Here is a 27,711-nt window from a genome sequence, read left to right as displayed (position 1 = left end):
GGAGATCAAGTAGCAACTGACAATAAAACTCACTTTCATGAACTTAACAACTGAAATAAATGTTGATTCTGATAGTTTTTTAAAATTTTTGACCTCGGCTTCTCCTTCTTTATTCTTTATAGTTATTCGCGTAAAAGTGTAAAAGTTATTTTTTTGCTAAGATGAACAGAACTGAACAGATAAAAATGTAAACAAAATATAAAAATAAAATAAAAGCCCACAGAGTTTGCTAAATGTGATTAATTGACCTATTTTTAAACTTGAAATTCGGGTTTTCTGAATTCGGAGAGAGAGCGAGAGAGAGAGTGATAATTTTGAATCTATACAAAATTAACAGTTTATTAGCAAAAAATGGGCTTAACCTACGACAACTTTGTAATACTGAGTGCTAAGGGGCAAATTTGGCTTGATTCAGTTTCTCAATTTCTCCGTTTTCAGCTTTTTCTGTGACTTTTTCGCTCATTTCGCTGTCATCGTCTTCAACATGAGCTTTTGGAATGCCCCAGAATGGTTGTCCTCGCCCAAATTCTTTCGCTTCTGCCATTGTTTCGGGCAATCTTTGACCCAATGTTTCAGGTAAGAACATTGCTGAAATCGATCCAGCTAAACACATCAAGCCCATGATCAAATACGGGTAACGAACATCGAAATTTGTGCCCTAAAATGCAAATTTAGAAATTTTTTAGGCCGCTTCAATTTTTTTTTTAACTTTTCGTCTTTGAAGTTTTTAAAAGTCAAAAATCCAATGGGGCAAAATAAAAAAAAAGTTGAATTTTCATCAAAATTGACAGTTTTTTGGTCTTTTTTCATATTTTTTCAAGAAATTTAAAAAAAAAAAAATTTAAATTAATTTTTAAGAAATTTAGTATGAATTTTTTTCTTTAAGTTTTTTTTTTTAATTTTTGGATAGTTTATGATTTATTTTTTTTTTTTAATATTTTTTTTATTTTTTTTTAATTTAAAAAAAAATTTAACAAAACTCACCAAATACACAATGTACGGTCCCAACAATCCCATCGTATTTGCCACAACTGTCATAATTGCAAAGCCCGTTTGTCGCAAGCAAGTCGGAAAAATTTCCATCGCTTGCAAGTTGATGGCGAAAAAGGTAATGGAAATGTTGAACTTTACTATCACCGCAAGCACAGATGTCCAAAATGCATGTTCAGGATTTTTCACGATGAACAGAATGGGAATACACGTAAGCGCGCCGAGGAAAAATGAGAATGTTTGTGTGAAACGACGTCCTAAGCGATCGCCTGTTTGTTGAAATAAAAAAACGAAAAAAAAGTTTTTAATGAGTGAAAACCGCATAAACAGTAATTAATGAAAGCAAACAACCACACTTTAATTGAATTTTTGCAATATTTGTGTCTCTTACCGAGAATTTGACCAACATAGTACGCGGGTAACTCAATAGCGCTTTGCCATGCGAAATTCAGGAATGGATTTCCATCCATTTTGGAGGCGTTCAGTACGAGAGTGTAATATACCATGATGAGAACAACCCTGAAAGACAAAGTTTTTCAAAAGTTTTTCAAAATTAAAAATGACAAAATTTTTACAGATTTTTGTCATTGATTTTTGTACATTTTTTAAATTTTTTTGGAAAAAAATTTTAAAGAAGAAAATTCATGCTAAATAAAATACGATTTTTAATACGCAAAAACTTTTTTATTTTTTTTTTACCCCTCTCATTTTTTAAATTTAACCGGATAAAATTATTGACCAACTGATAACCATTAAAGAGGTATTTTTAGCTAATCTCCAATTCGTGAAAAGCGACGCCATGCCGAAAACCGTTTCAACTTCATGCTCTTTGAACATTTCCTTCACGAGTTTCTCCGTGATTTCAACTTTCGCGCCATTTACGTCGGCAATCTTTTGTAGTTGTTGAGCGCATCGTTTGTACATTCCTTTGTTCGCAAGCCATCGCGGAGATTCAATCATGTATCTAATAAAGAAAGAGAAAAACGTTATTTATGTTTGTGAAATAATTAAAGCCGTAATTAAATTTGAATAAACTTCAAAAAGTATGCAGGTTTCGCATTTAAAAAGCATTTTGTGTGTACGGCAAACACAAGGGAAGAACAAATAATCATCATTTATCTCATAGAAAAAGTAAAGTTTTTCATGAAATGAAGCTATTTTAAGAAGATGTATGCGCAAAAGAAACGTTTGTTTGTGTTTTTGTGCGACAATAAAAAGGAAAAGAAAAAAAAACACAACAAGACACATTTCACAAAGTAAAGTATAAAGTAATCAGAACGTGAATTTTTTGTGTGTATGCAGGGAAAAATGTGCGACACAAAAGGATGAGAAATACTTTTGTCTCTGGCTGAAACTATTTGTGTATTGTTTGAGCAACAAACAACTTCCCTGTACACTCACGAGTCTTAAAGTACTTTTAAATGGCATTTTAATGTGTTTTATAATAACACAACGACGACGACGCTACGAGAATTTATTTCTCTTTTCACTTTATAATCATGTGACTTTTGCGTGGACCGTAACACGGACAGGTGTGTTTCTCATAAATTACAATTTTTCAACTTTTTTTCAGGAAACAAGGCGTCTCCATACTTACTTGGGAAACAAATATCCAACGAGCAAAGGTAATGTAGTTACAATCAAAAACGGAGTCCAATCACGTACGAACCAGAAAATGATAGGCATTAAAATCATTCCCATCTGAAATGCAAAATTTTAAGAAAATTTCATCAATAAAACGGAAAAATCAACTCACAGTCCATCCCCAACATTGTAACATCGCGATATGAGCTCGTCTCTCGCCTTTACAGATCTCCATAGCAATTACCATGGGCGATTGGAAAAGCGTTAAAGCCGTTAACATTCCAAAAGTTGATGAAAGAGCGAAAAGCCAATAAATCCCGGAGGTAAGTAAACACGCGATACGTCCTAAAATTGTAATTGCTATGCCAGCGAAGAATACGGGACGTCGCCCAAGTCTAAAAAAAAAAACAATTTAAAATGATTTTATGGATTTTCAAGAGAAAAAATTACTTACCGATCTCCCATTTGACCAAAAATAAAAGTGCCAACAACTTCTCCAAAGCGATTGAATGATAAGGCATTCGTCACATACAACGTTCTATCGCAAATCCAATTCTCTTTCGAGACAACAGTCTCTTCATACCACGTTTTGTCATACTCGTATCCGTTAACACAACCTAAAAAAGGAAAAAAAATGTCAAAAAATCTCATGTAAAAAGCTCCAGCCAATTAAATTTTTAATGCAATTAAGATTAATGAGGGAAGAAGTGGCTTTCAAGCTAAAATTTAATGAATAAAAATGAAAATTTATGTACACATGAAAGTTAAAACGGGATTATTGACCGGATTATGTAAAGCAAATTAAAACAAGTTGTAAAAAAAGGCTGCAACATACTTCAGATTTAATTTTCTTTTATCCGTGCTCTCTCTCTGAACCTCTTTTCCTTTGCTGAATTACGTTAACAACCAAAAACCATATAAATTTTAATTTTCAAGTAAGTCTCTCGGATGAACATGAACGACGACGACGATGATGATGATGATGAATATAATGCAAAACTGTTTTAGACGTCCTTGATATGAATTTTCGAAAAGCTTCGTGTGTGTCAAAAAAACAAACACACAAAAAAAAATTAAAGAGATAAACTTCGAGATAATTTCCGTCTCTAATTATAGTGTGTGTTTGTGTGTTATGATTGAAAAAGAGCGGATTTTATCTTTTCGCTTGTGCTTCCTTGTAAATACTACAGCAAAACTCACATTAATTCTTATGATAATTATAACGTTTTATGATAAGTGTGACAAAATTACACATATTAAAGAGACATTTAGAGGCATCATACTCACTGATTTCGTGTTCCGTACTGAGATTTTGCTGCTTTGAATCCCACTCAAGTAACTGTGATGCTGATATGTTGTACATTTTACATCGACTGAACGCCAAAATCCCCTTATTATCTTCTTCGCTAATGGGAAAAATGAGGGAGAAAATTTTTTCTTAATTGATTTTAGTTTTTTTTTTTAAATTGTTTGTTCACTTTGAAATTTTTCACTTTTTTCAAATTTTAAAAATTTATAAAATATTTTTAAACCAATTTTTATATGAAAAAATTTAAATTTTTTTAAATTTTAAAATTTTTATATAAAAATTTTTAAATTAAATATTATTGATTTCTTTGATATTTTTTGCAATAAAATATTTTTTTTAATTTTTTCAATTTTTTTTTTAATGTTTTAAAAGTTCTTTTTTTATATGAAAATTTTTAAAATTTTCTTTTAAATATTTTTGTTCTCTTCGATATTATTTATTTTTTTCGATTTTTTTGAATTAATGAGAAAAATTTTTTTTTGTTTCTTTGAAATTTTATTAATTTTTCACATCTTTTTTTTTTTTTTTAAAGAAAATTTATTTTTTTTTTTTTTTTTAATTGTTTGCACTCAAATACTTTAAGACAAATTTTTATATGATTTTTTTTTGTTATATTTTTCAGTTTTTTCGAAGCAATGATATTTATCGATGCAAATAAAAATTTTTAAAATATTTTTTTTTTTTATTTTTTTTTTAAATTTTAAATTTTTTGATCAAATTTTCAAATTTTTTTTTCTTAAAAATTTAACAAATCATAAAAAAATTTTGCTTTCAAATATTTTCAAACAATTAATAATATAAAAATTTAATTTTTTTCACTTTTTCTCTCAAATATTTTTTTAAACGTTCAATATTTTGTAATTTATATTTTTTTTCGCATTGAACTTCATCAAATTTTCTAATTAACGTACAGCGGTAACACTCGATCACGCCACTCTTCGATGCTGTAATTCGTATTTTCCCTTCCAGGCACGTGACACCAATGATCTGGTTCGTTAAGCACCAACATGATGTTCATGAAAGCCATTGACACGAACATACAGATGGAAAAATTGAACAAAAAATTAAATCTTATTTGAAATTTCCCATCATTTCCAACCATTTCCATTATTTGATCAAAAACCACACTTTCTTTCATTTTTACTTAATTTTTTTTTGTTCTCCGTCACAATTTAAATATTTTATTTTGGAATATTTCCAATTATTCTATTTCTATTTGATGATTAATTTGTTGAACCAATACAAATAAGGGAGAAATTATTTCAGAAAGAGAGATAAGACCGAAAGTGTTTTCAGATTCCTGTTCCGAGAGTGACTGACTCAAAATTCTACCTTAATCTCCTATTAAACTGAGATCTCGACGCTGACGATAAATAAAGTAAATCATAAAATTTGAAGAAGCTGTACGCGGCGCTGCGCGAAAAAAAAAGTCATTTCATCTCAGATTCAACACAAATTAATTTATGACACGATCTTGTATCTACGAAATTACCATTGTTTTCTTACACGACGACGACGACGACGATAAGCGATATCATCTGTAGCATCACGTTTTATTTGTATCTGAGATTAAGTCGTGTAAATTGGACTTAATTTAATCTACTGACATACATGTCACAGAAACTCGATATGCAACTCACACAATTTATTTTTGGAGACAACCGAAAATCTTGTCTTGCAAATAGAGTTCACTGGTCCAATTCCGACAATTGTCAGAGAAGAAGGAAATTCAGGGTCGACAAAGCGAGCGGCATTGATCTTTGTGACAGTGACAGTGACAATTATGCGATACACGACAAGATTTAAGTAGGAAATTGTTGTCGTAAATTAGGCTACTTACTCTATGCAATTGACCTTGAACTTTTAATTCGAGCAATTTGTGGATGATAACGCACAAAAATTGTTTCCATCACTCATCGGCGACGTCATTGTTATGAGGGAAATCTTTGAATAGGGCGAGAAATCAATTTAAGGAAGGTTAAAAAATTTTACATGAACAAAAAAAATTAAATTCAATTAAAGTTATAAATTTTTCAAATTAAAAATAATTTTTTTTTACCAAAAATAATTTTTTTTCTAACCACAAATAATTTTTTTTCGTTTAAAAAATACAACTGAGTCTCTAAAAATTTAAAAAATAAAATTATTATTTATTTTATTATTTTAAAATTTTGTTTAGGCCGCTCCAAATTTTTTTTGAACTTTTTATCCCATGCCCCATTTCAAAAGTCAAAAATCCAATTGGGCAAAATAAAAAAAAAGTTTAAAATTTCATCAAAATTTTCATATTTCCTTTATAGGTTTTTTTTCATATATTTTCAAAGAATTTCCCAAAATTTTTTAAAAAGTTTTTAATTTTTAAGAATTTTCGTATAAAAAATCGTATTTTAACATTCTAAAATGATACATTAAAAATTTTGTAAAAACATTTTGAAATTGTATATTTTTATATTTTTCAATTTTCAACTTTTATTTACAACCATCAAATAAACATTCAAAAAAATTTTGTATTTTTTTACGTATTTTTTACGTATTTTTTTTACGTATTTTTACGTAGTTTTTTACATATTGATGCATTTTAAAAAATATTGTAGATGAAAAATATTTGTGAAAAAAAATATACCTATGCAATATTAAATGTGTGCAAAACATGTAATTTTTATCTTTCTGAACAAAATCTTCAGAATTGCTTTTTAAAATAAAAAATTATAAAAAATCCCAATAAAAATTATTTTTTGGTTTTGTTCTATAAAATTAAAATATAAAAAAAAAATTAAAAATTTTATTTATTTTTGTAGTTTTGTAAAAAAAAAAAATTTTTTTCAAACACAATATTTTAAATTATTGAAACCTGTCTGTACTTTAAATTTAAAACTTTAAGAATTCCTTCTTCACGTGAACATTTTTTATCATTCATTTCTAATCTTATCAACAGAATCAACGCTAAAAAAATCGTAAAAACGCAAAAAAAAAAATTCAGCAGTCAATGACCGAACATGCAAACACACGAATTCTCGATAATGATAATGAAATATAAATTTAAAAAAATATAAACAACACATACCTTTGTAGACACAATTGATGATGATGATGATGATGAGAGAAAGAGAATCGAATTGGAGCTGGACATTAATTGCTTCGTTGTACGAAAAAATTGTCTTTGCGTGAACGACAAAAAGTTCTTAAATGTTCCCATTTGTGCTACTTTGCGGATCGGAGAGAAACTGGTTGTAACGCAATATCCATTAAGTCATTCGTGTATTGGCTGTCGTTTGAACAACAATTGTTTTTTTTTTGTGTTTTTAATTTTTTTAAATTTATTTTAAGAATTTTTTTTTAAAAATGGATCAATGGAAGGGAAAAGTTGCCCTTGTAACAGGCGCAAGTGTTGGAATTGGAGCAAATACTGCCGTAGAATTAGCGAATGCGGGCATGATCGTTATTGGAATTGCTCGTCGTGAATCAGCAATTGCAGCTTTGGTTTCAAAAGTAACTGGCGAAGGAAAAATTATCGCAAAAAAGTGCGATTTGACAGTTGAAGCTGAAATTATTGAAGTTTTCAAATGGATCGAAGCTAATTATGGAGGAGTAGATGTCTTGATCAACAATGCTGCGTTGCTTTTGTCGAATTTCATGACAGGTAATAAAATTATTGTACTTTCCAAAGACATAAATGTTAAAAATTTCCTTTTTTAGAAACTCCAACGGATCAAATTCGTGAAATTTTCAACTTGAATGTCGTTGCTGCGACAATTTGCGTGCAAGAAACGATCAAAAATCTCCGAAAACGTCAAGCCAAGGGACATATTATCAATTTGAACAGTATTTTGGGTCATCGCATCCCCGACGTGCCTCGTCCTGTCTTCGGAATTTATCCTGCGTCGAAATTTGCCATGTCAGCAATCAATCATTTAATTAAAGCGGAGATGAGTTATCTAAAAGCGCCCATTAAATGTACGAGTATTAGCCCTGGAATGGTAGATACGGATTTAATTTCGACTTTTAGCTCGAGTTTCAAGGATTACATGACGAAATTACAAGCGGAGGATGTCACAGCGGCGATTTTGTATGCTCTCGGAACGCCCGATCGAGTTCAGGTAAGGTCAAATTCATCAATTGTGAGAGGAAATGAATAATAATTGGTATTGATTGATGTCTGTCGCACGTTTTTGTCTCGTTGTAGGTTGAAGAAATCATTTTGCAAGCGATGCATCATACATCTTAACATCTCGATGATGAAATTCGAAACAACCACATGCAATAAATACATTTTTTCAATGTCATTGTTATCAAATTACTTGCGAATAAAAGCATTTTTTCATTATTTACGTTTGATTTTTTTTTTTTTGTTTTTGACATTATGTGCTGTTATGTTGATAAAAAAATGTCATGTTTTGGTAAAATTTCAATACGAAAGTGTGTTTGCAGGAAGAAATTTTTGAATTTTTTACCTTTTTTTAAGGATTTCGACCCATAAAGAGAGTTAAAGTTAAAGTTGAATCACAAAACAAGTCGAAAAACGTGAAAATGGATGCAAATACAGGAAAACAACCATTTGATATGTCTTTAGGTAAGTTTGGGAAGCCATGTGAAAAACATAACCTCAAAATTTTTCATCAATTTTAGACGAAATTATCGCTTTGAAGAACGATACCGACGGATATGTGCTCGATTTGAACACAGAAGAGGACATTGAGATGAACGACGATGATTTTAAGGCTCCATCTTCCGCGCCTTCCGTTTCCATGATGAGCTATGGACGTACAAAAGACCCGGAATTGTCGGTAAACATTCGTCTTCGCCCCGAAAATCTCGTTGAACGCCCAAAATGTATGCCTCCGCTGCTCAGTCGTGAAGCCCAAAAGCAAATGGATGAATTGGAAGAACTGAAATCGGAAAATCGCTTACTTGAACTCAACAATTTGAACAAATCTCGTTCAAGCTTGAACTCAACAATTGGTCGTTCATCGGTTCGCAGCAACTTTCATCGCACTTTTAATCGAAGCATCAACAATCCGCCGAAAAATCAACGAGGCAAACGTGATTTGCGTCAAATTTTGTTGCAAACTGTCGAGAAAAGTAACGCCATTCAGCAAAATACGACGAAAAGTATCGCGAATGTTGATATTTTGTTGCAAAATCAAACGATCTCGAAGTACGTTGACGTCATTAACATGAACTTTGGCGCGAAGAAGTATGACATGAACATTCAAAAGGAGATTGCGGCATTGCAAAAGAAGCCTTTTATGTATGCTTGTGGCTCGTCAAAGGTAATAACGCAAGACGGAGAAGGCATTGAAGGACCGAAAGTGATGGCTTTGGGTACAAAATCGACAATTAATTGTCGTTTCTCGAAACTTTGAACTATTTTTTGACACTTTTCTTTAGATTTAAGTTTATCTCGTACAAAAAACGAGAGATATTAATGTTTTGATTAACATAAGACACGAAAAAAATGTATTTCACTGGCTTAAATAGACTTTATTTGTTTCATCCTCAACAATTTACAATATTTTGACACTATTTTAATCCTTAACCAACATACAAAATATATTAATCCTTTCTGTTTCAGTCTCTCACACACGTTCTTACACTCTAACATGATAAATATTCACTAATTTTGTGTTTAAAAAAAATTCAAAGATAAAAAACATTCGCTTTAAACTATAAAAATCTAAAATTTTCAATATTCTGCGTCAAATTGCGAAAGTTTAATTTGTTGCATTTCGTTTCGTGCTTCGAAATAACAAGTATCTTGCGGATCATCGGGCGATGGCACAAACGGGGGATCCATTTCCGTAACACGACTCCATTCAATATCACGGAAAAATGACATTTCTTGCATTTGTTTGGCAGCAGGGCGTTTATTCGGATCCATTTCCAACATGAGTTCAACTGCTTCAACAGCTTCGGCGGATAACGCTTCGTCATCTTGGGGCCATTCAATATCACGATTCAAGATGTTGTCGAAAACCTTTTGCGGCGTTTCATCATTGAAGGGAGGAATTCCCGTCAGAAATTCGTATAAACATACGCCGAGAGCCCACCAATCAACTGCAGGTCCATGTCCTTGCCTAAAAATGATACAAATGTAAAAAAAAATATTAAAAAAATGAAAAAAAAAAATGTTAAAAAAATATTTAAAAAAAATATAAAAAAAAATATTATAAAAAAAATTAAATAAAAATTTTACAAAAATCTAAAAATTCTAAAAATATCAAAAAAAAATTAAAAAAATATTTTAAAAAAATATTTAAAAAAAAATAAATTAAAAAAATTTAAAAAAAAATATTAAAAAAAAATATATTAAAAAAAAAATTTAAAAAAAAAAATTTTGCTCAATATAATTTTTTTTTAGAAGTTGAAAACTTCATAAAATATATTTTTTTAATTTTTTTTTAATATTTTTTTAAATTTTTTTTAATATTTTTTTTATTTCATACTTTATATTGTTAAGTTTTGTAGTTTTGCAAGTTAAAAAAAATATTATGATTATAGAAATTTTTTTAGTGCTTAAATTTTGTAAAAAAAAATGATTTTGAACTTACATTAAAAGTAATTCAGGCGCCAAATAATCGGGTGTTCCTAAAATTCGTTCGTCAGATACCATTTCTCCTCGTCTCACGGATTTGGGCGTTCTATAAGGCGTTTTTGCACTCGATTTTGGAGTTTTTTCCGACAATCCTTCATTTCCCAACTGTTTATTGCTGTTAATAGGCGACATCATCATCGATTCATCCGTAATTTTGTATCGCAAAGCGACGCTTTTTCTCATTTGTTCAATGCTCGAAGGCAAAACGAATCGCGTTGCCTTTAATTTTGCCAATGGTCCCTTCTTTTGTGACGAAACAGGCGTCGAAAACATCACATTTGCCAGATGATGATTCACAGGCATGCCATCTTCGTCTTCTGTCGGCGGAGAACGAACATTTTTCAACACTCCTTTCAAGGGAGTTCCATTTTCTCCTTTTTGTCGCTTCTTTGGCGTGCTGCTGCCCAATTCGAGGATCTCTATTTCTTGCGTAAGTCCTGTACTGCTGTTGTACGAACAATCTCCCGACATTTCAGCACGACTTGTGACTAAATTGCGTCGTCGTTTGAGGCCTCGGAAGAATTCGGGACGTTTGAAACTGCGTAAAGGCGACGATTGGAGCTCGAATTTGGCTTGAGTTGATGTCGAAAAGTTACAAATGTTACTGTGATCGGTAGAACAAGACGACGAAATATCATCTTTGGACTTGCAAGCTTCGTTACTTGTCTTGCTAATGTGCGACAGACCCGAATCTTCTTCGATTTTGAGGCAATCGTGTTGTTTGACTTGCAATAAATTGCTAAAAGAGTCTTTGGAAGTTGAAAAATTTGCACTATCGAAGTTTTCTTTGTCTTCCAATTGCACTTGAGACACTTTGCTTAAGCGATTGTACAGGCAACTTCGCATCAAACTCATGCGAGTGTTTCCGGATCCCGATCCGCTTGCGCTACTTCCCTCAGAACTCATTCGACGACTTCCGATACTCGAATTGCATGTGTAATAAGACGATCCGCTCGTGTCTTCGTCACTATTTTTGTTGAGTTTTGGCGTATGAGTGAACGAAACGTTAATATCTTCGGCAGAAAAGAAATGGAGAAACTCCCGACATTTTACTCTCGTTATGTTCTTTGCTCATGGAAGAGTCATTTAATGCATTATTCGCCGAAATACGTTCACGAAAGTTACTGACATCGCCTCGAATGCTCCTTCGTTCGACACATTCGAACGATAAATGGCTCGTAAGTGACAACAATTGACCCGGAGTTCGTGCATTCCACGCCGCATTTGCCGGAGATCCATTCAAAAGATCCGACATCTCCAATTCTCGTGTCAATTCAATTTTACTCAAGCCAAAATCCGTCAACTTTACATGTCCATTCGCCGCTATCAACATATTATCCGGTTTTATATCACGATGAACGATTCCATGACTGTGCAAATACTCCAAAGCCAAACAAATTTCCGAAACGTAAAATTTCGCTGCTGATTCTTCGAAAAATCCATACATCGCGAGCAATGACTTCAAATCGCCTCCAATCATGTATTCCATGACGAGATACACGTATTGCGGCGACTGAAGCGAATACAATAAATTCACGCAAAATGGGCTTCGGGAAAGGGCAAGAGCATTTCGTTCCGTGATGACTTGCGAAACCATATTTTTGTTGATCATTTCCATTTTTCGCATCACTTTGATGGCATACAAGTCCGTTGGATTGCTATTTTTGTATCCGAGAAAGACTTTTCCGAAGGCTCCTCTGCTAATCGGTTTAATGATGGAGAAATCTCGAATCGAGGGAGGTTTTGGACCATCATTGTTGTTGTTGCTTGCACGTTTTACCGTGAAAATGTCGATTGTGTTGAAAATTTCATCCTCAAACTCGTAATTGTTGCGTTTCGGCGTGAAATTTTCGTCAACTGCCATGCTTTTTGTTGTGAAATTAGTGCAAGGCACTCGTGTGCAGTTTACTGAAATTCAAAGAAAATCGATTTTTCGAGAAAATTTTCAATTAAAAAGCAAAATTAATACTCACCTTTGAAGGAAACCTACATAAACTAATGAAATTTCAATATTTGAAGACTTTTACTGAAGAATTTCCTGCTTAATTTCGATAAAATGTGTTGAAATTCTTCTTTGCGCTCGTATTGTTTTTTTGACGGTTGATAGTAATAAATCCTCGTCTCTCATTGGTTGAAAATTCAAATTTTAAACTGCTCTGATTGGTTGAAATTTGCCGCTTGAGTGAAAAATGGCGCTGTTTAATGAGACGAATGAAATTGATAATTTAAAAAAATCGTTAAGGCCGCTCCAAATTTTTTTTCGAAGTTTTTGTCCCATTGCCGAAAATTCAATGGGTCAAAAAAAAGTTAAAAATTTCATCAATTTAATTACCGTTTTTTGGTATATTTTCATAATTTTTCAAAGAATTTTCAAAAAAAAAATTTTAATATTTTTTTAACTTTTGTATTAAAAATGACATATTTACAAGAATTTTCTTCTTAAAAATAATTTTTCGAAAATTTTTGAAATTATGTTTTCAAAATTCAAATAATTTTTTTTAAATTCTAAATTTTTAAAAACTTTTGTAATGAAAATAAATTTTTACAAGAAATTTCTTTTCTAAAATTTTTTTTCGAAAATCATTTAAAAATAAAAAAAAATTATGAGAATTTTTTTTTCAATTTTTTTTCAATTCTTGTTATTTTGTATGAAAAAGTATTTCAAATCTTTTTTTTTTGTTGCCCCCCCATTTCGAAAAAAACTTTTTGGGACAAAAAGTTCGAAAAAAATTTGGAGCGGCCTTATTTTGCTAATTCAAGCAACTTTCGAAAATCCCAGTGCACATTTCAAATTGTTTTTTATTGCTCATTGGGTTTGTTTGAATTAGCAAAAAGGCAAATTTTGAATGAATTTGGCGCAAAACGTGAAAATGAAGAAAATTTCAGGAAAAACTGTTAAAAACTATCGACTTTATTGTTCTCTGTTCGTTCCTTACATCTAATAATACATTTTATGGATGAGTATTTGTTTAAATGCACATAAAACTGTCAAATTCGTAAAAAATGGCAGTGAATCCGAATGACAATGACACAAACGGGGGGCGTGAAAGAATCAGAATCAGGTACACAATTCCTCTGCGAGCGAAAAAATATTCGCAAAATTTTAAACCGACGCTTCCTCAATCACGGTAATGATGCGATTGCCATTCAGCTGCGGTTGTTCGCCGTTACACGAATGTCCCAAAACTGAGTCTTCACGATCTTCGTTCGAGTGTTCCTGAATACTTTGTTGCTGCGCCAGATAGGCTCGTGCCTTTGTCATTGACATGCGTTTTGTCGCGCGTTTTTCGATGATCGGGAGTTCTGCATTGAGATTATTTTCAAATTCACTTAGCATGAGGTAGTTTTCGACTTTGTTGCACGACGTGATGCAATCTCCCGCATAATCGATGTCATCCAAAAAGTTATCCGGCAAATCCATATCAGCAATTCCTTCTTCCGAGATGCATGTGAGTTCGGGTTTATCCAAGCCGAGAATTGGTTCAACGAGTTTATCGGTGCCTTGTTGTTGCATCAGCAAATCTGTTCCGAGCATCAAAGCAGCTCCCGTTCCCAATAATCCGGGTTCATTTTCGGGTTCTTGTGAAAAGGAGAGTTTTCTTCGTTGCGGGCACGAATCTGAAACACACAAATGCCTTGTGCCATTTGCTCGTGTGTGTTTGTGACGTGAAACATTTTTGCGATGAAGGTCAATAAGGAACATCATGACGCTTCCCAAAAGAACGCATCCAAAACTAAAATAATAACCTGCTTTGCCCGTTTTTCCATTCATGTATCCCGTCAAAGGAACTCCCAATGCGATTCCAGCTGCTTGTGAAAATTGCACGAAACCCCAAGCGCGTGCGAAATTTCTCGCTCTTACTTTTTCGTAAGTGTACATTTTGAGCGCATAATTGTATCCGCCGCAAAAAATCCCGTAAATCCATGCAAACATCACGTAACCCTGAATGTTTCCGTTTACGAGCGTCAATCCCAATATTGCGAGACTACACATGAATTTTGCGGTTTGACACAAATATTGACGAGCGATGCGACATTCTGTGCTGTTTCGTACAACTAACATGCCGAAGAGTAAACAGCCTAAACACCATGCAAGTCCCAAATACGTTTGCAGAAGAAGAATGTTGTCTTTGAGTCCTTCTTGTGTTACTTGATGCGCGAGGTAAAATATTGGAGTGTTGATTCCAAATGAGCTGAAATTAAATTTTATCATTAATTTTTTTTATTGTTTTTTCTTACACGGACAAAAATTACATTTGTTCAGTTTGATTCTTTTATTCTAAAATAAATAATAAAAAAAAATTAATTTGAAAAAAAATAATTAAAAATTTAATTTTTATTATAAAAATTTTAATTTTTTTTTTTTCATATAAAAAATTTAATTTTTTCATATAAAATTTTTAATTTTTTCATAAAAATTTTTGAATTTTTTCATGAATTTTTTTTTTAATTTTTTCATAAAAAATTTTCATGAAAATTTTTTGAACTTTTTCATATAAAATTTTTAATTTTTTTCTTAAATTTTTTTCATGAATTTTTTTTAATTTTTTTTAACATTTTAAATTATTTCACATAAAATTTTTAATTTTTTTATATTAAGTTTTTAATTTTCATATTTTTTTTTTAATAAAAAAATTTTTGACTTATTAACTTTTTTCAATTTTAATGTTAATTTTCAAAATTAATTATTTAAACTGAACAAATCAAATTTTTTTCGTGTAAAAGAATGAAATTTACCTTATTCCTGTAGACATAAGCAAAATTCGCACCGTTTTACTCTTGAGCGTACTAAAGTCGAAAAACGGCGGACGATCATCGTGTTTATTCTTATCCTTAATTTTACGTTTTTGATTTTTCAAATGCAATATGGCACGTCGTTGCGGATGGTACAGAGATGCTGAACGATAAAACGTGCCAAGAATAAATGTAACAAACACTGTGCCTGTTACAGCTTGTAATCCATATCTGTGTGAAGCGAAGAAAAAAATTTGTAAGTATTATTTTGAAGTTTTAAACAATTTCTTACCTCCAGCCTATCGAATCAATTGCACTTTTGATGAAAGCCGACATAATTGAGATGCCTAATCCACTTCCAGATACGATAAATATCTCTACAAATTCACGACGTCGTTTGAAATACTGAGCAACCATGAGAGTCGAACAATCACGTGTCATTCCAACGCCTATTCCAACGACGCCTCCTGAAGAAAAACGGATGTCAAATGAGAAATGCAAAGGAAAAAGATCAAAAACTTACCGTAACTGAAGAAAAGTTGATGGAATTGCGATGCAAACGACGTAAAAAGACATCCCAATGCCGTAACGAGACCTGTTGCGATGCATTTTTAAAAACCGCACGTTAAATTTATTCATTTAATGCATTGAGAATGAGTGCAAATATTTACCTCCAATAACGGCTGTTAATCTTGTTGACTTTCGCTTGCAAACGCCTATTGTAATTGGACTAATAAATAATGCAACGGCAGCTGATAATGCGCCAACCCATCCTGTAACGATACGCAAAAAGGAAACATATTATTAGTACAATTTCCGTTCACTTTTCCAACATTATTTGTTCGTTCACTCGTGATTTTTTATGACAAACTGATAGGATTTTTCACATGGGCATCATTCACATTTATTGCATTTTATCAATTCTGCAGCAAAAACACATTTCATTCATTAAATAACAGATATCGGCATCAATAATGCATAAAATAATATTTTTTTGCTGTTGCATGAAAACAGATTCATTGTTCGTCGTGTCAAGTACAAAATAAAAAATATTTGCCCTCATTACTCAGGCTGTAAAAACGACAATAAAGGGATGAAAAATATCACAAAATTACAAAAAAAAATATATTTTTAAAACATTTTTGGAGAAAAAATTTTTTTTTTTTTCAAAACACATATTTTGAGATTTTTTTTTAATCCTTAAGTTTTAAGTTCTTAAGTCAAATTTTCGTAAAAATTTTCAAATTTTTGAAAAATGTTAGAAATCAATTTTTGACCATGATTTTCATTTTTTTTTTCTTATGTTTTATATAAATTATTTTTTTAAGTCAAATTTTGCAATTTTCATAAAAATTTTCGAAAAATTTTCAAAAATCATTTTTTTTATAACTTTCGGAATTTTTTTTAATTCTTAAGTTTTATAAAAATTATTTATTTAAGTTCTTAAGTCAAACTTTTAAGTTTTCATAAAAAAAAAATAAATTTTTCGAAAAATACAGAAAAAAATATTTTTGTTAGGTATATGTATTTTCAAAAAAAAAAAAAATTATTGAGTTGAAAATTTTTTATTTTTTTTAAAGCTTGAAAAAAACAGAAAAATCTTTTTTGAACACCCTAAATAAAATCATAAAATTTTTCATTCAATGGAGTTGTCTGGTTATTCACTCGAAGCATTTTCCGCATGATCGATTCTTACAAATAACGACGACATTCACACATATTCAAATAATAACTGTAAATTTTCATTGAATCATCGTTTTTATAGTAAAATTTTATCATCGCTACTATCGCAGATGAAAGATAAAAATTTATCGGTCAGAACGTCTCTCATGTTTTTCCTTCAACCCTGAAATGGAAATGCAAGAAAATCCAATTCATGTAGAAACACTTGACATTTATGCGAACATTTACATTGTCGTAAAACTTAATTATTCTATCATTTTCCATTTATTTTTTGCAGCCAGACACTCCTACATACAATTTTATGCGAAATTTGAAGATTTACAGGCAAAAAAGAAATGTCTCGTGCAGATAAAAATAGCATCGAACAACAAAAGGAATTAAAGTTGAGATAAAATTAGCGCGAACGTGACTTGCTAAAATGTATCTTCTTCGCACTAATTCAATTCATCGCCTAATTTGACTGTCGATATTTGGGTTAATTTGAGCGTCATGCAAACATTAATTATCTTATCGGAATTTGATATCAACTCATTAAGCATTCTTTTTTAATTCCAGATAAAATTGACTTTGATAAGAGAAAACTTGAAAAGTGGTTAATGGGTTTTATGAAACGTAACTTAGGCCGATCCAAATTTTTTTTATGTTTTTGTCACGTGCCCCATTTCAAAAGCCGAAAAATTACAAAAAAAAAAATTTCAGATTTTTTTTCTATAAAAATATTTTAAAAAAAATTTTTCAAAAAAAAAAATGTAAAAAAAAATAATTTTTTAAATTTTTTTTTAAAAAATTTTTTTTTAAAAAGTGAAATTTTTTTTTCAAATTTTTATCTTGAATTAAAATTTTTCTTATATAATTTTTTTGACAGTGAAATTTTTGATTTTTTTTTTCAATTTTTCTTGTATAAAAATATTTTAAAAAAAATTTTCAAAATTTTTTGACAGTGTTTTGGGACAAAAACTTCAAAAAAAAATTAGAATGGCCTTATTCGAGTTAATTTATTTTTAATATATATATTTTTTTAATACAAAATATCACTTATTTTCTATTTTTTGGCAGATATTCGAGGAAAATGTTTGAGAAGCTCAATAAAAATCCGTTATTGAGTCAAACGTTGAAGGACAAAATTTCTGCGCGATTTGAAGGAGAGCTGCGTTACTTGTTTTTGGGATTTTCTGTTCCGCTGTCACTTTATTCCATGCATGAACTCCGACAGAATTTCGCACCATTTCCATGCCAATTTTTCCGTGTTTCGAATCCATCAAGAGTTCTTGATGCGAAAAGCTGATCGGATAAAATGTTTCAACGGGATGCAATTTAAAGCCTTTGCAACGTGCGACATTTACTTCAAACATGTCTTCTGTGCCGCAAATCTTGACAATTGCACGCGTTAAGACACGAACACTGCTGTCATCCCATTTGTGCCCGTTAAAATTGTGCGCCAAGTCGTTGAGAATTATTTCTGACATATTTCGCCCGAGAGCGTCGTTGTCGAAATTAATAGCTCCTGCACCCGCAAGAACTTTTGGATAATTTTTCTCCTGTTCAACGGCGAAATTGTATCCAAGCTCGTTCAAACTTCGCTGTGAGATGACATCGAGATCGAGATACGTGCCCGCATACTTCCACAAAAGTGTAAAACGCAAAATATCTGAACGATGATACTTCAAATAACTTCGAAACGAGTTCAAGCCTTTCTTAAAGAGATTTTCAACAGGACTGTTTGCTGTAAAATTCTTAATATTTATCACTTTGACATGAATATTTTTGAATTCTCTTAAAATACTCCATCGTTGAATGTTTTCATGAGTCGCGACAAATCCTTTCGCTTGAACGACGTACAAGAAAACATTCCAATCCGGGTTTTGTCGTGCCGCAGATTCGATCGAGCACATTTGACGGGCATTCAGTTCGAGTATTTCGTTGCATGGTTGCGTACTTTCGATGAAAAATATGTTGCGACGTCCCTCGGGAGTAATTTCTGATTCGGGCAATGGAATGAAGGAGTTGACAAATTCACAAGATTCCTCAAAAAAGCCTTGTTGAATGCAGAAAAGAAGAAAACAGACGCCCAATACGATCCAAAACACGTAAGAAGCACGTCTGATGTTTGGCAATTTCATCGTGCGAATGCTCGTTCACAACTAACCGACATCTGGGTCGACAACGATTTTTATCTTCAGTAGTTCAGTACGACGAGAGTGACTGATTCAATGCTTCGACAGTAACGCGAACGATAAGCTATCAATTAATAATTAATTTTACAAAACTAAGCACGGCGATGTTTGTTCATTGGAAGTCACTGAGTATCTAAATGAACAGAAAAAAATGTATCGTACTGCAGTGTGAATTATCATTAGACAAATATTTTTTTTCTTGCTTACTACTAACACAGATACACATTGTAATAACCATTTTAGTGACAAAATATTTGTTCATAATGTGATAATTGCTTCGGTTTGAGTCCCATAGCGGTTCGTCGCCGGCTGTAGCACGTGCTTTACACAAAACAAAAACAAAGCTAATCTATTATTCTCCTTCGTACTTAGTTTTAATGACGTTTTGATGACTCACAAATGGAATACTGTTCGGTTGTCAGAGATAAGTAGTACCTGTTTACGACGAAAGATATTGTATCAAATTAAGTTTATTTATAATATTTCAAATTTTCTTCTAATTTTTTTAATATTTTACCTCACGATTTTTTTTTTGAACACTTCAAATTCTCACATTCTTTCCAATTTTTTCTCATACGAAGTTTAAAAAAAATTAAACAAATAATATGAGAAATAAAAAAAATATATCGCATGTACTGTACTTCAAGGTTTATGCCTCTTTCTTTTTTTACACAATTTTTATCTAATTGTCTGCACTGAAATAATATTTTACATGATAAGCTTTTATTCTTTTAGATAAATTATTTCTCACCAAATTAATGAAATTTTACAAAAAAAAAAACTAAAAAAAATTATTTCTACTCTTGACTTCTATTTTTTTTACTTTATCAATGTTTGTATAGCTGAACGTGTTAGTTCAATACTAACATTATTAGGGTTCTTTAATAGATATCATAACGTTATCATCATTTTTGATTTTTTTTAAATAATTTTTTTTCATTCAAATTTCGAATTTTATTTAATTTTTTATCTAAGTTTTTTTAAATTTTTATTTTTTTTTCAATTTTATTATTTTTTTTTTTCATTTAAATTTAATGATTTTTTTATCTCTCAAATTTTTTTATAATTTTTTTTTAATAATTTTCTTTTAAATTTTTATTTTTTTTTTTTAAGAAACCCTTATTTAATTTTTTTCTAAATTTTTTTTTTATTTTTTTTTCTTTCAATTTTTTTAAATCTCTTATTTTCACATTTTAATTAATTTTTAATATTTTTTTTTTCATTCAAATTTTAAATCTTTTTTATTTCAATTTTGATTTTTTTTCTTTCAAATTTTAATTTTCTTTTTTTAATTTTTTTTTCTTTCAATTTTTTAAAATTTTGAATTTCTTATTAAAAAAAATTATATTTTTTTTAAATTCAATTAAAAATTGAAAAATTTAAAGAAAAAAAATTAAAAATTTCAAAATATGAAAATTAAAATTTGAAAAAAAAATTTTTTAAAAATCAAAGAAAAAATGTTTTTTTAATTTGAATAGAGAAAACGTTGAAAAATTTCAAACATTTTTTCGTAATCATGTCAAAAAAATTTCTTTTGTGTCGATATTAATGAACACATGATTTTTTTTTCTTTCAGATTTTTTTACCTGTATCAACTAACGTGACATCCTTAAAACGCATCATCATCCCTAACAGCATGACGCTACTTGACATATGCAATCCATGATTTAAAATCGCTACAAGCGTCGAAACAGCAACAATAATAAATCCCCATCCGCCTTCCGGATAATAATGTTGCTTTATCGTACTCGTACTTGTAGCGGAAATTGACGAAATCCTGCTGACGGGCCCTTTGTGATGACACGTGGGCAAATGATGCGTATTTGGCGACAATTGAGGCTCGGGATGCGGCTCATCGTATTCTATGGAATGAACATCAGCACTCGTTGCGACGCCCGACACACCCGAATCTTCGAAATTTCCGTAATTTCCGCCTGACGAACTGTCGGTTTTGTTATTCAGAAATTTCATTTTTTGTTTTCTCTTACATTTTTTGCATTTCTTTTTAAGGTTTTTTTGTGAATTTATCACTTTTATTACGTTCGCTCAACATTTAATGGTTATCGTTAAAAATGTATGCAGTCTATTTTTTCGATGTAAGAAAATTTATAGGCTTGCTGCTTCCTTTCTCATAATTTGCTGAGACATTATCTTCAGTGTAATAAATTCAACGCGTGTTTTTTTTGTTGGCATAAACAATTTTTTCGGTTGTTTGTTTATGAATTCTAATAAAGCGCCTCAAAAAGATTTGTGAACTTGGTCAATGTGGCGCAAAAATAATAATTAACAAATTTATTATCATTACCGTAATATAATTTGTTCTTTTTTCGCACTTCATGCAGTTCGGATACGTTCACTCCATTAGCAGAAATATTATTTTAACACCGATTTTAATGTTTATTACTCGGATATTTATTGGTCCACACAAGAGTTTTATATCTCTCGAGTGCATTTTAATCTATACAAAATTAGCAAATATATCCATTAATATTTTTTTCTGCATTTATGGGCACTTTTTATTGCCGAAACTTTAATAAAATGAAATATCTGCGACGTCGACGATGAAAGTTTCATTTCATAAATTGAAAGTCTCGAAAGAAACGAAAGAATAACAAAAATCGCTCAGATCTTTGTTTAATGTCAAAATATTTTTCTGATAAATTGTAATCTTATGCAAAAACTTAAAGTCAGCCTTGTCAAGAAATGTGATATGTTTGTCATAAGGAGACTTTATGTGAATAAACATGAAAAGAGAGAATTTTGGAAAAACATTTGAAAAGTGTTGAAAATTTTAACAAATCAAACAAACATTATTTTTCTTCAATTTCAAGTGTTTTTGCGAAAAATTTGACAATTTTCAACTTTTTTTTTTGCGTTTGCAAAATCAACAACGCGTCAAAATTCGTTTGTTTTATTTTTGACTGCTGAGTAAAATAATGCAGATTTATGATTCCAACGAATTTCGATAGACAAAAGAAAATAAAATTGTTTGAAAAAAACAAATGAAAAAATTTAAATAAACAACATTCTTTAAACTTGGCCCAGAATGCACATTTTTACAGTCAATGGATTAAAATATCTTCATGTCTGTGAAATTACGACTGTTTCGGTTATTATTTAAAAATTAAAAGAAAATTAAAAACAAGAAAATCACGAGAAACCAATTAATGTCCGAATTATTTGATAAATACTCTTCACATGCGAGAAACATGTGTTCATTTAATCCCCAATAATATTTCTTTTCGATATTTTTTGAATTAAAACGTAAGTTTTTGAAGTTACACTGCGAAATTGTGTCATTTAGCACGTGCCAACATGCAGCACTCACAATTTGTCGTCATCATCAAAATATAATTAAATTGAAAAAGTTTTAATACGAAGAAGAATCTAACAACCTTCTTCCGAGAAGTTTTCTCAAGAAGTATTCAGAAAATTATTTTTTAAGATTTTTTTTTCATCATTCGCATTGAATTCACATTTGTTTCAATCACGATTAACATAAAATTTTATAGCATGACTTGGTAAAAAATAATTTTTTTCTTTGCTCGAAATAATCGTGGCTCTAACGAGTGAGTAAATATTGTTATGGGCGATAAATCATGTTTTTTGTGGTATGTAAACTATGAGCGAAATAATCTTGTCCAAAAAATTTCATGGAAAAATTTCGTGTTTGCGGAAACGTTTATGATGCATGTGTCAAATGAGATGAGGGCAGATTGCAATGCAAAAATAGTGAATGAACGGGAAACAATGACGATGCACACAAAACTCAACAGAAAAGTTTATTTTTTGTCGAGCAATGATGGAATTGGGTGAACATTTTTCTTTGTTTTCATTTTTTTTTAGTTGAAAATTATTAAATTTTTTAATTATTAATTTTTTCAAAATTTAAGTTTTTAAATGACTTTCATAAAAAAAATTGTTTTTGTAAAATTTCATTAAAAATTTAAAAAAAATATTAAATTTTTAAAGATTTTTTTTGATAAATTTCAATAATTTTTTTTAAAAAGAATTAATAAATTCTGTGAAAAGTTCGAATTTTGAGTTCAAAATTTTAAAAATTTTTTTTAATGAATTTGAATTTCATTAAAAATTTAATGTAAAAAGTTTTATTTTTTTTATTAACATCTTAAATAATTTCTTATGTTGAAAAATTTCTTAAATATCGAAAAATTTTATTTTTTCTTCAAAAATTAAAATTTTTGTAAAAAATTCAAATTTTGTGAAATTTCATAAAAAAAAGATTTAAATTTTAAAAATACATAGTTAAAAATTTGTCAAAGTCAAAGTTGAAAATTTATTTTTTTTTATAAAATTGAAATTTTTTAAAATCATGCCTAAAAATTTATTAATGTAAAAATTTTTTAAGTTTTTTTAACTATAAAATTAAAATTTTCATAAAAATTTGAATTTTTGTAAAATTGAAATTTTCATAAAAATTTGATATTTTGTAGCATTCGCAAATTTTCATAAAATATTAAAATTTTATATAAAAATATATTTTTTTCAAATTAAAAAAATTTCTTTTAATTTTTTTTTATTTTCAGAAAACGAGTCAACCTATGAATTTAGAAAACTTTCGCATTGTTATAACAAACTGCCGAGCAACTAATATACATTGTGTGCGATATGACATTACATCAGTAGATCTCGTTGTGTTAATTTTTATCACATGAACGTGAGGGCAATCACTGACTGATTTGATAACGTTTCTGTCATTATTACACTGAGGATGTGTTTATCGTGAAAGCAGCAGCAGCGTCAACAAGGTTTAAATTTCTGTTGCATCTTCGTGTGTCGTCACATTAAGAAAAAAAAAGTCCAAAAAGACAATTAAATGAAATTGATCTCAACTTTCTCGGAGAGTAAGTAAATAAAAAACAATCTGATCCAATGCGAACTGTCATTAAATCGAATCGTTGGTAATTTTAAAGAATTTTTATCTTTTCGTATTTTCTTCCTTTATTTGTTGTCCCGGTATTGAATTACCCTTCGAACGAACGTTATTACAATCGTCATTGTTTTTAATCGCATAAATTGCGGTATAAATCATTTATTTTTTTTTCTCATCATGTTTCGAGTCCACTAATACCGCAAATTTAATTTAAAAATCACATAAATTCGCAGATAATCTGTTCCCGCACTCTCGAACTATTTCGTAAGTATTATTATTACGATTATTGGAGGCGATATTTGCTCCGAAGCAGCACACCCGATATCGTTAGCGTTCCGAAACTGACTGAAATTATTATCAAAAATATACTACCGCAACACATTCTCGGGCATGTTGTTGTCTTATTATGTGCGTACTACAGGGGGAACATCAAACCAACAAACAGAGACACTCTCGGTGTGTACGACGACGACGACAACGACGCCGCGACGATACGATGGGAATATATCAACACGGATGCTGTGTATCAATTCTGTATCATGTTCGAAGAACGGCAATGGAAAGAGCAAAACCCAAAAACGAGTGAGTATGAAAATGTGTTCGCTCATCGTTTTTCTTTTGTGTATGTTTTGCGGTTGCATTTTTTCGAGAGAAGAAAATTATTTTCCCTTCAAAAAGTTTAAGACTTGCGGAAAGACAGGAATTTGCTTTAAAAAAATATTGCATCGCACTTTGCTTGAAATTAATCAAATTACATGAATAGAATATAAAAATTATGCGAAAAAAATTTGTCTCAATGAAATAAAACTTTTTATTGGTCATCAATTTCAGCAGAAAAAACCTCATATCTGCCATCAACGTTTTAATAATAAAAACGAACCATTTTTGCTGATTACACTTTGATTTATACTTTTTTTTTAGGAGGTCTAGACTTCAGACAAGCAACTAATTTCTACTTCGGAGAGATTACAAATGGACAAGAAACAAACAAAAATTGCCTTTTTACTCATGTATCGCAACAAAAATTCATATTTTATGTGTTGAGCTTTGTTGATTTTTTTTTGCGAAACAAACTTAACTCATCCGATGGGAAATGATTGATGGACTTTGCACAAAAAAAATTTGTTGAGCATCTTTGTTGTTTTTTTGGCGATGATTACGAAGAGTTACATAAAGAAAACAAGCCTTGTCGGGGAGTGTTTTGCTGATTTATGGTTTTGTGACAAACAAGAGAATATGTGATCGTTATCAATTAATGTCGATAAGTTAATAAGCACGAAGGAGATATGTAACGAGCTTCTAATTAAGACCGATTACGCACGATTTTACGTGATTAGAGATCGAACTTTGAGATAATTTAGATTTATTTTGTCTATAAATATTAATTTTTGTCATTTTCTTTCAGATTTTCAACATTATTGAAGAAAATTTCGTAAAAATTGTCACTTTTTTAATGGTAAGTATCTTAATTTTTAATAATTTTAATTTAATTTTTAATAAATTCGTTACAAAAAAGTTCCTTTTAACAAAAAACAATAATAATAATACACAAATTGCATCAAAATCAATTTCGTAACTGTAAAAAAATTATTTTAAATTCATTTTTTTCTAAAAAATTTTTTTTTTCTTACTCATTATTCCTAAAACAAATCCTTCTTCAATTTTAGAAGTATCGCCTTTTCCCATCAAAGTACCAAAAGTCAACATGAAACAACAATAAGTGATAACTGTGAAGATCATCCAGAACGACAAACATCCCGGAATCTTTCGAACTGCGCCGTAAATGAGAAATCCCGATAGCGTCGCACGCAAAAGTCCTGTGAAAGTAACAATTGGGGCGAGATGATGTTCAACAAATATCGCTACATGAAGAAAACACTTTTGACATTTCAATACAAGACGTGTAATTTGGTGCATTTCTTACGATCATGTTGCCAATAATTCGTTTTGACAAAGTATATTTGCACTATCTCGTCGGAAATGTACACAATACCGATCAAAATTGTCAAACATCTGAAAATTGATGCAACTTTCACGTGCTTATTTGTTGATAGTATCTCCATTTTTTGCTTATTTTGTGTCGTAAACTGAAGGAATTTACGATTGACATGGGATTTTTATATCATTTGGCGATTAATTAGCAACTCTATTTTTGATTTTAAGCGAAAAAAATCACGAGCCAAAATTAGATTTGGATGACAATGACGACACGAAACACGAAGAACTCGTGCGTCAATGAAAAGCTTCAATGTAATAGTTGTTGACTTCTCATGAATAAAATTGTTTGTTTATGGATGCAATTCGAAGCATGTGTTGTTGTCGTCATTGAAGGTGCATAAAATAAATAACATTTTCTTGCAAGAGCATGACTTTATCGGGACTAAATTGATAATAAAGTGAAAGGCGAGTGACGCTCCTTGGGGATAAATTACATTTTATCGCCACAAATAAACAACAACTGTTGCCAGATTTGATTTGCATGCAAAAAATGTCGTTCCCGTTGCCAAAAAATGACAAGTCAAAGCAAATTCCTGTTAATTCAATGTCTCATCAATAAGTTAAGTATCTTACAAACAACGATAAATAACGAAATAATTCTTTTTTGTGTCACTTAAACGACTGTTTTTCTGTTTTCGATAATCCATTCCGCTGTCATAGCACGACACAGAGATAGAAAGAACAATAATGCAATAATAATTCACTGTTTACAACTTGCCATATATCACCCGGGCGTGTTTACGAAATGGATTGTTGAGAAATTTCATTACGGCGGACAGTAAATATTATTACGAACTGACGACGACACAAAACCCATGAGAAACACATGTGAAAGAATATTTGTCTCATAATTGTGTTTACTGACCTACTTCTTAAAAAACAAATTTTATCGTGCCGATTCAGGAAGGATAAACGGATGTCAAAGACGAGACACACGATAAAAACACAAGAATGAGATCAATAAGTCTTCGTTGCGATGTCTCCCATGATGATGAACGACGAAAGTTTCGATTCAATTACTTACTGTCTTGAATGAAAATAGACGATGGCAACAAAAAATGAAGAGACTTAAGATAATTATCATCATCATCATTAACGATTAGATGAATTCATGTAAGACAAGCATAAGGAAGATGTCGTGTTGACAAATGATAAACAAATGTCTTCATTTAGTTGAGTGTCTTGTGCTTAATGCTTATGAGAATATTAACCTTATGCCCTGAATTTTGTATGTTTTGACGTATTTTGGATGGAAATCGATAAAATTTGTCATTATTAAAGTGAGGTTTGACAATTTTTATCGAATTTTCTTCAAAAAAAAATTCTAAATCTTTTCCTTTATTCAACAATAAAATCTTTACATAAAAAAGTTTAAAGATTTTATTGTTGAATAAAGGAAAAGATTTCAAATTTTTTTTTGAAAAAAATTTTTATCGAATTTTCTTCTAAAAATTTTTAAAATAATTCACAAAAATACCGAAAACAGCCTATTACCTTCAAGTCGACAGAGTAAATTAATTACATAATTTCTCCTTTTTGACGTCAGTGCATTGAATTTGCTTCTTCATTGTTGCAACAAACAATGTCTAATGGCAAGTTTTTCATCTCCTGCAAGTAATTGCGTTCACCTGTGATCCTTTTCATCGTTTCTTCTTCAAACAAACTTGAAATAAAGTCAATGTTTTATATCCGTAGCAATGACAGTACGACCTCAATTATTATCATTTTCCAGATGCAACGTCTTTTTCATCAT

General features: G+C 30.4%; 5 protein-coding genes across 8 annotated transcripts; 2 read left to right on the top strand and 3 right to left on the bottom strand.

The window, feature by feature from the left end:
* Positions 1–330: 330 nt before the first annotated feature.
* Positions 331–5,827, bottom strand: LOC134834473 (carcinine transporter-like). Of its 2 annotated transcripts, none has more exons than XM_063849171.1 (9): positions 5,724–5,827; positions 3,862–3,980; positions 3,029–3,191; positions 2,747–2,969; positions 2,588–2,691; positions 1,730–1,954; positions 1,382–1,509; positions 985–1,259; positions 331–658 (listed from the first exon to the last, which is right to left on the bottom strand). In XM_063849171.1, the coding sequence occupies exons 2-9, from the start codon at positions 3,935–3,937 to the stop codon at positions 389–391; spliced, it is 1,464 nt and encodes a 487-aa protein (XP_063705241.1). In that variant the 5' UTR covers positions 3,938–3,980; positions 5,724–5,827; the 3' UTR covers positions 331–388. The 2 variants fall into 2 exon arrangements, with proteins under 2 accessions (XP_063705241.1, XP_063705240.1); XM_063849170.1 differs by lacking the exon at positions 5,724–5,827 and adding an exon at positions 4,795–5,178.
* Positions 5,828–7,065: 1,238 nt separating this feature from the next.
* On the top strand, positions 7,066–8,204 carry LOC134834501 (farnesol dehydrogenase-like). The gene is made up of 3 exons (XM_063849206.1): positions 7,066–7,523; positions 7,580–7,980; positions 8,067–8,204. Exons 1-3 carry the CDS (start codon positions 7,226–7,228, stop codon positions 8,106–8,108), a joined length of 741 nt encoding a protein of 246 aa, XP_063705276.1. The 5' UTR covers positions 7,066–7,225; the 3' UTR covers positions 8,109–8,204.
* Positions 8,205–8,268: 64 nt separating this feature from the next.
* LOC134833455 (uncharacterized) lies at positions 8,269–9,381 on the top strand. Its single transcript, XM_063847771.1, has 2 exons — positions 8,269–8,453; positions 8,510–9,381. The coding sequence occupies exons 1-2, from the start codon at positions 8,411–8,413 to the stop codon at positions 9,244–9,246; spliced, it is 780 nt and encodes a 259-aa protein (XP_063703841.1). The 5' UTR covers positions 8,269–8,410; the 3' UTR covers positions 9,247–9,381.
* Positions 9,382–9,561: 180 nt separating this feature from the next.
* LOC134833453 (serine/threonine-protein kinase greatwall) lies at positions 9,562–12,575 on the bottom strand. Its single transcript, XM_063847769.1, is given in 4 exon segments — positions 9,562–9,957; positions 10,432–11,504; positions 11,506–12,383; positions 12,449–12,575. Coding segments are annotated over 3 exon segments (2,298 nt in total). The 5' UTR covers positions 12,340–12,383; positions 12,449–12,575; the 3' UTR covers positions 9,562–9,566.
* Positions 12,576–13,386: 811 nt separating this feature from the next.
* On the bottom strand, positions 13,387–24,286 carry LOC134835811 (monocarboxylate transporter 12-like). 3 transcript variants are annotated; one of them, XM_063850779.1, is made up of 7 exons: positions 24,056–24,286; positions 20,653–21,524; positions 15,881–15,982; positions 15,733–15,804; positions 15,502–15,676; positions 15,213–15,440; positions 13,387–14,668 (listed from the first exon to the last, which is right to left on the bottom strand). In XM_063850779.1, the coding sequence occupies exons 2-7, from the start codon at positions 21,035–21,037 to the stop codon at positions 13,579–13,581; spliced, it is 2,052 nt and encodes a 683-aa protein (XP_063706849.1). In that variant the 5' UTR covers positions 21,038–21,524; positions 24,056–24,286; the 3' UTR covers positions 13,387–13,578. The 3 variants fall into 3 exon arrangements, with proteins under 3 accessions (XP_063706849.1, XP_063706850.1, XP_063706851.1); XM_063850780.1 differs by having other exon boundaries at positions 20,653–21,217; XM_063850781.1 differs by having other exon boundaries at positions 20,653–21,149.
* Positions 24,287–27,711: the final 3,425 nt, after the last annotated feature.

This window comes from Culicoides brevitarsis, chromosome 3, assembly GCF_036172545.1.
Source record: "Culicoides brevitarsis isolate CSIRO-B50_1 chromosome 3, AGI_CSIRO_Cbre_v1, whole genome shotgun sequence".
NCBI lineage: Eukaryota > Metazoa > Arthropoda > Insecta > Diptera > Ceratopogonidae > Culicoides > Culicoides brevitarsis.
The sequence above is the reverse complement of the archived record's forward strand: the minus strand, read 5'-3'. Positions and strand labels throughout refer to the sequence as shown.